Genomic DNA, 12,092 nt, shown 5'->3' with positions numbered 1-12,092 from the left:
TTTAGAGAAAATTTCTACATTTTTAAAAAAGCAAACTTGAAATATTAACCATTAACATTATGAAATAAATTCTTTAAAGATTCTCTAAAAGTCATGCATTTTCACCTGAAAAATATAATAAATAGTATTACTCTTAAATAATGGACTGCTACTACAATCAAATACCGAAAATCCACGGACCTGAAATCTGCGTTGCCTCTCAGAATATAAACATTCAGTTTATAGGTTCCAGAAACTGCAACACTGAGTACGAAATATCGAAGAAAAAAATACTTACCGAATAATGACGTCCTAATTACTGAATAATAATGAGTCAAAGCAGAAATACCAAATTATTGACATAAAAAAGTTGAAAAAAAATAAGATAAGTTTTTTCCCTCTCTAATCTGCATTGAGGTAAAAAAGCAGACGATTCACTCAACTCTTTGTTCAAGTTCACGATTCACTTTGTTGTATTTTCCGAGCTTTGTTTTTTCATTTCACGAGATTGTTTAGTGCTGCCTTTTTTTTAATCCGGATATTTTGTGGATAAATTAAGAATATTTTAAATTTCATCCCTTTTTAATACAATGACAGATAAGAAACGCACTCGTGATTTCACTGCTTGCAGCGTTGAAAAACGTAAACACTTTGCATTGACGGTAACGCAAAAAGTGCAAATTCTTCAAAAGATGGAAGCAGGTGCTACTCCTCGATTTATAGCAGAATGGTATGGAATTACGACATGATTGTGTACGACATACAGAAAAATAAAGAAAAGCTGTTGAAATTTTACAGCAACAGTGATTCTAACACCGGAATCCGAAACCAGAAATCTTTGCATGAAGCGAAATCGGCAAACCTTGATGCTGTGTACATATAATGCAATGAATAATATAATCAATTTATATATGTAATAATAAATTAATGCATATAATAAATTATTGCAATAATGTATATAATAATTTAATTAAATGTATCTAATACGACTTATTCATTTTACACTTTTAGTCCGAATATTATGCTTTGTCTTTTCTGTCCTGAAATCTGCACAACCTCTGGTCCCAAGTTTTGCATATTTCTGGAATTTTACTGTACTTTTTATGAATTTTATATATATTTGGATATGTTGAATAAAGAGTACATTTAAAAAAACTTTTTAATATGCATGGCACATTTTTCATGTTCAGGATTACGTACGTGGTACATTATTTGGATTACTAAATGAAGTAAAAAGGAAATTATGCCCGAGTATGCAGATCACGTTGTAAGGAATTATTGTATTTCACTTCGCCTGCTCTAGTGCTTAGCACATCCAGTGAGAGCTGGTCAATCCATGCATCTCATACCAGGAAGAACACAACTGATGTCTTTCATTTCCTGGCCCTGGAAAAATAATAAAGGTCTATAATGATGCCCAAATTAAAATGTGGCAAATGAGAGTTGCTGGTTTTGATTGACTAAACTTATATGACTCTCTTCTATCCTTTATTGAGTGGGGAAGAATGTAAGCTATGTCTTTGCATTGTTGTGCTATCAAATACATATCTAGGAAGAAATATAGAAGTCCTCGCTTGAAAATGTTTTAGTTTTGTACATGATATATGACTTAAAAATAAAAATGTTGATGAAATTCTTTAAAAAATTTAATACAGACCAAGATATCTGTTGGCAGCAATGGGATAAAAAATTGAAACCAGTTTTCATGTTTAAAAATTAAAGGAATGCAAGATATGTAAGTACCTCCCTTTTTCTATGAGAATATTGGAATATTTCCATTTTGAAATCTGACCTCTTGCATTAGAGTCCCAAATCAAAACTTTTGCTGTGTGAATCAAGTTAAAGCTTGAATTTATTTACTCTAGCATTTCTTTATTAAGAGCAATCTTGACCGACTTTTATTGGAGGGAAAGCATATGTTTTTATTGTAATGTAAGAAATATGATTTGGGCGTTTTCTTTGAAATAAAATGCTTTGCATCACATTTAAATTTCTAATTCTACAACAAAAAGTGAACTGATATATCACGGTAGTTGATTAAAATTCTGAGTCGAATTTTTGAGTCTCTGTTAAAAGCTTTTTAAAATTAATTTTGATAAGCTGTTCAAGAATTTTCTATCTCAACAATGTCTTTTCTTGCCAACTGCAGAAAGCAAGATTTAATAGAAGCACACAAAGAATTAAAGAAGGATGAGCTGCTAATTAGACCAATCCAAGAAATTAAAAAAAAATATTCATTGGAAGTCAATTTTACGATAAGGAAAAAGTTAATTTTAAACCGAGTAATTGCTGATCATGAAATTATAGAAGCTTTGACCGATTCTACAAGGACATATGCGTTACAATTTACAACATATAAAAGAGTGTTCTTTCAAAGCTTTTCTATCCACTACATTTTTTGTATTTTACAGTGCTCAAATTTTTATTTTTTGGTTCTTGAAAACAATAATAATATTTTTATCGAATTTACTGTGATATGATTTAAATTTTTGGAATAAATCAAAAATATAAAACATGAAACAAAATATCCCAATACCTATCACAAAACGTGAATCCACATACCTTGAATTACAATCACCATCATGTTCACGAAATTATAACACAATTAATGCTTACAGAATTAAATCATAATTGTATATAATTAGATGAATGACAATTCTTCATAATGAGAGCTACTTAGGAATGTGGATAAATTGACTACTGATTTTTGTCTCCATGGTTGTTGAAAGATAAGAAATTGCATTCATACCCTTTCCGAACATAAGTTTGAATGCAAAATCAAATTCAGCATCTTTGAATATCTATGAAGAAATGAACTGTAACATAACAACAAAATTCCTCTCTGGCATGCGTGCCCTTATATCTGACAGAATTGACAGAGAATATTTGAACTCCACTGAAAACATACAAACAATCCTGACACGGAAATACAATCGGTTAATAACAAATCCCACTGCATCCATCCATATGCACACATTTAAGCATGATCTCAAAACTGAATGCGATATATATATATATATATTTTTTAAATATAAAAAATGATCCTTGAACCATGAATGTGTGAGTGGGGGCCATAATGTTTGTACTTTACTATTCTTGTCAATTAGTCTATATAGGCACATATGATCTAGTTATATAAGTTTATTGCATCATTACAAATCGGATTCTTTACTCTCCTGCCAAAAGACCTAAAATGATCCTAACAGTGATGAAATGTTGAATTATGAATGTGAAAATGATAACATCTCAGCACAACAATGCACTCTTTGAAGTAAAGCTCATATAGGTACAGATATGTCATAACACAGGATACATTTTGAAACTTTCATAGTATCAAATGCCCAACATTTAAGATTCTTATTAATTATACATTTAATACGAGACAAAGGAAGACATTCACATTGAAAAAAAAAAAAGATATAGATTTCCAAAGTAAAATATTTACTCAAATTTTACAATAAATTTTGATGTGTGCAAGAAATAAATGATCAAACATTTCCATTTATTAACTAAAACTAATAACCAATATATGTAATGCTAAACTTTGAAATTAGAAAACAAAGTATAATTAAGTACAGTAATTTACACTTTTACAAATATACAGGAAATATTAGGTATTAGTATTATTGTTTGTTACTAGACTTGTTTTCAGTATATGTACTATTTAAAAAGATTCATACTCCTTCATTTTAAGATTACTTCAGCTGTGAAACAGGAACTATCCTATTTCTCCAGCTTAGAGAGGCAGAAGGATATTTACCCTCTCTCCGTATTTGAAAATTAAAGGCACAAATGAGCAAATGTTTATTTTCGAATGCTATCTGGGAGGGAGTAGAAATGCATTTCTATGGTCAAGAATTATCCTTTGAAACATTTCCCCTGTATAGAGCTTAACAAATGTGTATAACAAAAATAGTGTACTTTTTGAAACATTTTCACTGTGTAGAGCTTAACAAAAATAGCATACTTTTCAAAATTGTACAATCTCTCAGTGGAGATTTGGCAGTAAAAATTAACGTGAAAATTTACTTATAATATATATATATATGTATATAATATGTTATATAATATTTTTCTAGCATTTTAAACAGAGATTCTTATTTTTAAATGCATAGCAAATCAAGCATAATGCCCTTAGTATTGAGCAATTTACTTGTTACTTCTAAGCCCAATGTTCATACTTCCTCAAGCTCAATTAACACACCACCACAGTCCTTAGGATGCAAAAATACAACAGGTTTACCATGAGCTCCGATTTTAGGTTCTTCATTCAGCATTCGTATTTTCTTTTCTTTTAGATCTTTCACTGCATTTTTTATGTTATCTACTTCTAAACATATATGGTGCATTCCACCTGATGGATTCTTTTGCAGAAAATTTCCAATTGGACTTTCGCTGCCATAAGGAATAAGTAATTCCAATTTCATATTTGATAATTCAACAAAAACTGTAGAAACTCCATGATCAGGTAATGGTACTGTTTCACTTGTCTACAAAAATATGAAGACAATTAATATACTGTCAGCAATAAAACATACAGATATTTTTATGCAATTTCATTGCAAATCATCCATAAGAGTAAAGCTGAGTAACAAAATATAAAGAACAGAATGAAAGAAAAAGGAGAAAGTTTCAGAAGAATAAGTTGGATTACAAAACTTTTAAAATTTTTAACTTGCCGTCACCTATGATTTATACCAATAAAGCCAAAGTAGCACCCATAAGAATTCTTTTTGAATCTAACATTTCTGGTCTTTTATGAAAAAAGTACACTTATTATTTACTTTATTTAACAGTGGGATTTTTTCATATGGATGTGATTTGTATAATTCTCAAACGGATTGTCTGTTCCTCCAATGAGCAAGTTTTAAATTAATGTTCTCAGTTATTTATTTTAGTATATTTTGCTTTATTACATTAATTTGAATTTTAAATTCAGTAAAAAGTGTCCAATTTCTTTTGCTTCACTCGACATTAGAATTTTTACTAGTGCATGTGTCCTTTTTTATTTTTCTTTAAAAGAAATGACACTGCATCAGGAAGGAGTTCAGAATTTTCAGGTGAACTGTTATACTTAAATGATTTAGAATGGTTCATCAGCTAATTTTGGATAACAGACACGCAGCGTTTTTCAAAGGGAAGAAGGGGTTCAATTGAGTTTGATGTACTTCCTCTACCTATATTTTTATTTTTTGAGGTTTTAGTATTTCACATTTCTTTAATTTTTCTTACTTTTGGTTAATTTTACATATTTATTGTGAATTTTTAGAAGGATAATGGATTTTCAGCAGCATTTTTGTTGTAAAACACACAAGTGCTTTTTACAGACGGTTGAAAACTAGAATATAAAAGTTGCAAGTGATTATAGACAATGAAACAAGAAACTAAATAATATTTTTGGATTGCTGAAGAGGTTATCTGATATTACAAAATACAGGAAAATGTACATGATAATGAGGCTATATTTTCAGTTGCCAAATAAGTCACTTTCTTAAAAATGTGCATAGAGATAACATAAAATACCTCTAAAAAATAAACATAAATGAAGGTAATTTGAAACAGTATACTTTAGATAAAAATATAAATACATAAGATGCTGCAAACATTTTATTAAAAACATAATTACAGAATGATAGGCATCTACATGTTCATAGCTTTAAGTTATTTCACATGTTCTGTACAATTTCATTTCAGTGAAAATGTGATTAGATAGCTTTACCTTGATACCTAACACATCTCGATAAAGTTGAATATTTTTTTCCATATTTTCAGAAGCTATGGCAAGATGATTGACTCTAAGCACATTCCAAGCCCTTTCCTTGTTAATTACAGAATAACAGCACTGACTTTGGGGCATAAGCTTAGCAATGTTGAATAAGTTCGAAATTTTTCTACCTATCAAACTGGCCATAGTGATTTGTTCAACTGCAATGAAAATGTTGAATATTTTTAATTACTTACACATCATAATATTTTATTATTTTGCATTCGATAAGAAAGAATTTAAAAAGTAGGCAATAAGACAAAGAATCAGATAAATTTATATATGAAATAATATTCAAAATATTTAATAAAATGTTACAAATTTATTCTTATAAGCTGAAGTTTTAATAATAATGACAGCACAATTCCCAGGCGACTGAATTCAGTCCTTTCTGATTACCCATATCCCCACTGAAGGTCACAAAAATGTATTCATGAGACAAAGAGCAAGTCATCAAAATAGTTAATGTGACAACTCACAACATTGCCAAAAATTATTTTGGCAACTATTGGTACTATTTTTGGTACAAGTATTTAGTGTATATTTTTTATAGTTTCTAAAGTATTTAATTTTTTCTTCTTAGTATGCTGCTATTTTGAAAATGGCTATTGCCATTGATAGGTAGAAAAATTAGTTGCTACTGAGTTCAAAACATGGGGATGTAAATAATCAGAAAATAACTGCAATTTTAAAATGAAGAGTAATAATTAATGCACAGTGAGAGCCAAGCATATTCATGAAACCAATAAATAATACAGTATATTTACAAAACTAATAAACCACATTAGAATGTAACAAGGTTTCTTGTATTAAACAATAAAAACTAAACTTCAACCAACATACTGGCTATGTTTATTGAACAAATAAAATATTTATAAAGCATCTATAATGCATATTAGTATGAAAAACAGGAAAAAAAAAAAAAAAACTATTTTAAGTAGCCATATTTTGTATGCACATTATAATTAACTTTGTATGTAAAATTCAGATAATGAATTCCACATGGAGAATGACAACTTTGTTCAGTAAATTACTTATTTTTATTAATTAAATGGTGATTATTATACTCCACTACCTTTTAATTAAGGCAACAAAACTAAAAGTACAATCACCCACAGATTTTGAAAAATCTAAAATCTCAATTCTTGACTGACAGCAATCTGTACATACATCTCAAATCTGTTTGCAGAGACATAACAGGAATTTATATAACTGTAGAAGTACTCCCTACACCTGCCAATTTTGCTAGAAATTATCTTTAGGAAAGAAATTTAAATGAAATACAAAAAAGTATATAATTCAGAAACATTCAAAATAGATTTCTACAGTTAAAAAAAGTACTTTTCTGTTTCGTCGGCGCAAATCTCGCCAAGCAGACTTTATTGGCGAAAAACACATAAAAATTGTTGACAAATGTTAGTTCTAAGAATTTTTTATTTCGAAGGTATAAACAATTTAATGCTGTTCAAAATTTTGTAAAAAAGCCAATAAATAAAAACAATAAATTTGTAAAACGACATTAATATAAGAATTTACTATGCTTTCATCATACAACATCCTGATTCGCCGGTTCATATCACGTGACCGCAAGTGATCTCATCTCACATAAACTACGCTACAAAAATCTAATTCTCTCGACAATTATCTACATTAATTTCAAGTTAAATCTTAATTTGGAATACGAGTTTAAATGCAGGAATTATATCAATTCATACGAATAGAAATTATGTAAAACCGAAGTGCTTTACTTTGCTTAGTGCATTTGAATTGATGAATTTAACTGGTACTACTATTCCGTTTTGAGGACCGTAAAAAATCGCCAAACTATCGTTGATGCCAGTGCTGCCAAAAATAATTGCGGCAACCCTAAGGCAAGAAAGAAGTATAATAGTAAATAACTATTTAAAGATTATTGTTTTAATTTAGATAAAAGGTTAATTTCATATAATACTTTTTTATTATTATAATTTATATGAAAAAGGCTAAACCTGACTGAATGGAAGCATAAGAGTAAATAACTATTTCAAATCATTTTTATAATTTATATAAAAAAAAGCTAAACATAACTGAACGGATTCCTGCATCGCTATTTCGCTACCGAGTTATCGCTAAAGCATAATTTCATCTTGTTGGTTGTTCAAACATAATTTTCTATAATGAATGATGCCTTTTCTTTGAAAAAATTCTTGGTAAAGTGCTGAATCGCCCACTTATTTGTTTGGCAATTTTTACAAGGTTAAAAACAATTGAATTTTTATCAATTTTCTTTTACTTTTTAAGTGAAAATAGGCCGATGTGTACATAGATAAAGTCAAGGGTGTACGCAGTGCCATTTTTGTGATTTTTTTTTAAAGTGAAAATAGGTCGATGTGTACATGGATTGCAGACTTTTCGTCATGGGCAGTTCCAAAATTGTTAAATCTATAGGATATCAAAAAAGGATTTGAAATCAAAAAGGATTTAAAAATTAAACTAGTATTTCAATGCCGTCTTAAGAAATATAGAACTATCTAAAATTACGCAATTTGAAATCAGTGCGTACGCTAGATTTGGCGCGCTGTTAAATGGGCGCGTTTGCTAGATTTGGCGCTTTTGTGCATACATTTTTGCTGCAATTTTTTACGGTCCTCAAAATGGAATAGTAAAATGAATTTAACCCTTAACTTTGCCTCTATATTTTCGCTATCGGGTGAGCAGTGTGATTCAATCCTAATTGACTTAATTACCACCCATGAATGGCCTTAGGGCATAAAATGGAACTATCTGGTAAAAATTCTGTGTAATTGTCTGCCAGTATTGAAAGAAACAACCAATCTAATAAGAAATGGCTGCAACTTGTTTTGAACATGTAAAAGTTAAAGTAAAAGATTACCAGCGAGGATATTTCGTTTGGCATCGGTAGTACCATTACTGGCGACTTTATCGCTTGCGTCAGCAAAATGAAAAAGTACCGATGAATTTAACCCTTGACTTTGCCTTTTCTATATTTTTGCCTTCGGGTGAGTGATGTGATTGCATCCTAATTGACTTAATTATCACATATGGCCTTACGGCATAAAATTGAACTATCTGGTAAAAATTCTATGTATGGCAGTATTGAAAGAAACAATCAATCTGATAAGATATGGCTGCGAATCGTTTTGAAAATGAGGCGTAAAAGGTTACCAGCAAGGATATTACGTTTGGCATCAACTGTACCATTATTGGCGACTTTAATGCCTATGCCGGTAAAACGGAAAAGTATGAAAAAAATAATATTAGGAGACTTATGATTTCCCCAGAAATTTCACACCAAGCTTTGATTTATTTCTTGGCACAATGCAACTACTACTTAAATTTTGTATGAAGAATTTAAGTAGTAGTTGCTTTGATGTTAAAATAAAAGATCCCACTGTACCTTATGCAACTTTAACAAGTTTACAACAATGGAAACTTTAAAGAGATTTAAATCCCAATATTTGCCTTTATTTACAACCTTAATAAAATTTGTTATCAAGTTTAATTTAATATATAAAACTAACAGAATTACTCTTTCGGAATCAATTACTTCTTCTTCTTCTTTTTTTTTTTTTTAATATTCTTTTCCCTTATAATGAAACTTTTTATTTTAAAATTATTAGGGAAATTATTTTAAAATTTCCACAAAAACTTCAGTTATGCTCAATAACTGTTTATATGTAATATTATCTTCAGAATCTCATACGACTCCTTCATTTGGTGAAGTATGCCAATAAAATGAATAGACATTTGCATTGTACAGTAGTACAGACTTTAGAGATTCCGCTGACATTAACCAATTCCTATTCCCATCAATGCAGAAATGTCATTCATTGTTTGTAAAGTGGAAGAGGGGGTAAATATAAATGTTTCCTACTCAATTTAAAAAAATAAATATTTGGGTATTTTTGTCAAATGAATTCTAACTTTATGATTTTGATTTGGTACTTTTCACGGTTAATCTTCGGATTATGGTAACTTGGCTATTTTTTGGCGACCAACCCCGCTACAGAAACCTGCTAGTTTTGTTTTGGATGCCATTTTGTTTTCCTGAAGTAAAGGCATTTTTTTTTTTTTTTAACTCAACATTTTTTCCAACAATCTGCTAGCCGAATTATGCTTATACTAGAACTTTTATGGAACAAAAATGCTTAATCATGACGAAGATTAGGTGTGAAATTGGGAGAAAGTGCAGAATTGCCCACTGCTTGCCGCGTTTTTAAGAATTGCACATACACGGTATCATCCATGTACATGTCCACCTATTTGCACTCAAAAAAACATCCCAGAATTGCACAAAAATGGCATTGCACACACTCATTACTTTATCCATGTACACTGCTAAAGTCCTAGCTAGTAACCTTTATCGCCTTACCAAAATGTCGCCAAACTACCTGTTATCATATTCCAGAGATTAACCCTTTTCACTTTTGCTAAAGGTCTCACACAAGCTCAAAAGTTTTACTGCTTGACAATTCCTGTCCAATGCTAAACTTTCTAGTGAAATCAGTTTCCATTTTTTGTCTCATAAGATCAGAAATTTTTAAAAAGTTTTGGAAGCAAAAATTTATTTGTTAAGACCAATGGATATTATGAATTCAGATTTGGATAAGAAAACATATCTGTCATATATTTTTAATCAAGTTTTATTTTGAGGAAATAAAACTCAAATTTGTCTAATGGTTGGCTGTAAATTATTGCCACCATATGTCTGGTTTCCACTTTTTGTACTTATCATATGATTTATACCCAAAAGAGAATTGATAATTTTAACATTTTAATTCTCAGTACTTAAAATAACAAAACTTCTTTGATTTTTAAAAACAACAATTTAAACAAGTATTGATATTGGGAATAAAAAATACATTTTAATAACTATCAAATGAAATTTTATCTCAGTTGAAACACTGGTCATATAAGACAAAACTACAAATTCAAAGAATAAAATTTTGTATAAAGAAATTATTATTTAGGAACAAAAGATTTTAAATAAGCCCCCAGGTTCTGATTATCACTTAACTCAAAGAAACCTAGACTTAGATGTTAGGTTTGTGCATGCCATAAAATCATCTTACAACTTCTCGTAGTGAATTTTTTTCTTAATGAGAGCCCGGATATTGGGAACTCTACAACAGGTCGCCCTCAAAATCCATACTTTCATTCAAAATTTATGTTAATCTAAGTTTGCCCTCTTTTGGCTAATTTTAAAATTATTTTTAAGTTTATTTAGCTCACGACTTTTTTTTAAAATAAAATTCCACCCATTTAAATATTATATTGTTAATTCTTATAATATTGTTTTTCCTTAACATTATATTGGCATTAGAAAAATGAAAAAAACCACAAAGGTACTAAGATTTAAAAAAAAAAAAAAAAAAAAAAAAAAAAAAAAAAACTGTCATATGTTTCAAACACCAGCCATGACATTCAACTAAAAGTATTTAATATTAGATACAAAGATATGTTGAATACTAACATGGGATGAAAAAGTTTCTTATACACTGGAAAAACAAAACATTCATGTGAATCACTTTATTGTGGGGAACGTTGTGGACTTGGGACAACTTGATATTGTATCACAATCATACAATATCTAAAAAATAATCTACATGAAAGAAGAATGTGAGACAGATTTAAAAGAAAGAAATGAAAAGAAATCCGCATAATACTTCTGCGGGAAAAATTAAAATAAAATTCATTTTAAACTTTTAGCATTGGATTTCCCTACTGAATGACAATACTTTTACTTCAAAACAGTGGAATTTTGAAGAACGACGCTATTCAATCTAGGATGCTGTTAGTCGGATGATTTTCTAAAAATTTCAGTTCCTGTTTTCACACCGGCATAATTATTACCTTTATCTAAGACGTATTGGCAAGCATTTCACCTGTCTTTCCTTCTGAGCTAACTCCCTTTTCAATTTCCTTCTGCTTTTCAGGCCGTTCCACTATGAAATAAGTATACAACTGCGTGCCCAAAGTAATACCTAACACACCGGTTAGTCCTAACAGACCAGTAACAGCCACTTTATGTAAACGATCAAGGATTGCCATATTTTAATCGTTCTCTAGTTTGCTATCAATGAGTAATAAAAACAAATAGCTATTTAATATACAGTATAAACGTGATCAACAATTTGCAAAGATTACACCAAAGCTCTTTGGCTTACACTAACGATTCAAGACAGGAAACGTCCGTACAAAGAAATTTCTGCGCATGTGTGGATATCTTTGTAGCAATCTAATCTACCCTACGCAAAGATTCTTTGCCCTAAAGACGTTCTTTGGCATAGTTTTTGGTTTAAATTTTCTATGTTCTAGGTTCAAAGCAATTGTAGTTCGTTTGAATAAT

The 12,092-nt window shown here is 29.8% G+C and overlaps 1 protein-coding gene across 4 annotated transcripts; it reads right to left on the bottom strand.

Moving 5' to 3' along the window:
- Positions 1-3,105: 3,105 nt before the first annotated feature.
- LOC118195429 (methylmalonyl-CoA epimerase, mitochondrial-like) lies at positions 3,106-12,044 on the bottom strand. Of its 4 annotated transcripts, none has more exons than XM_085821137.1 (3): positions 11,911-12,044; positions 5,699-5,904; positions 3,106-4,469 (listed from the first exon to the last, which is right to left on the bottom strand). In XM_085821137.1, exons 2-3 carry the CDS (start codon positions 5,888-5,890, stop codon positions 4,155-4,157), a joined length of 507 nt encoding a protein of 168 aa, XP_085677263.1. In that variant the 5' UTR covers positions 5,891-5,904; positions 11,911-12,044; the 3' UTR covers positions 3,106-4,154. The 4 variants fall into 4 exon arrangements, with proteins under 4 accessions (XP_085677263.1, XP_085677262.1, XP_035222624.1 ...); XM_085821136.1 differs by having other exon boundaries at positions 11,891-11,972; XM_035366733.1 differs by lacking the exon at positions 11,911-12,044 and adding an exon at positions 11,629-11,904.
- Between the last annotated feature and the right edge of the window lie 48 nt (positions 12,045-12,092).

Source organism: Stegodyphus dumicola, chromosome 7 (assembly GCF_044657685.1).
Source record: "Stegodyphus dumicola isolate Sdum_Otavi_A_Nest chromosome 7, ASM4465768v1".
Classification (NCBI taxonomy): Eukaryota; Metazoa; Arthropoda; class Arachnida; order Araneae; family Eresidae; genus Stegodyphus; species Stegodyphus dumicola.
This window is presented reverse-complemented; position numbering and strand designations above follow the sequence as displayed.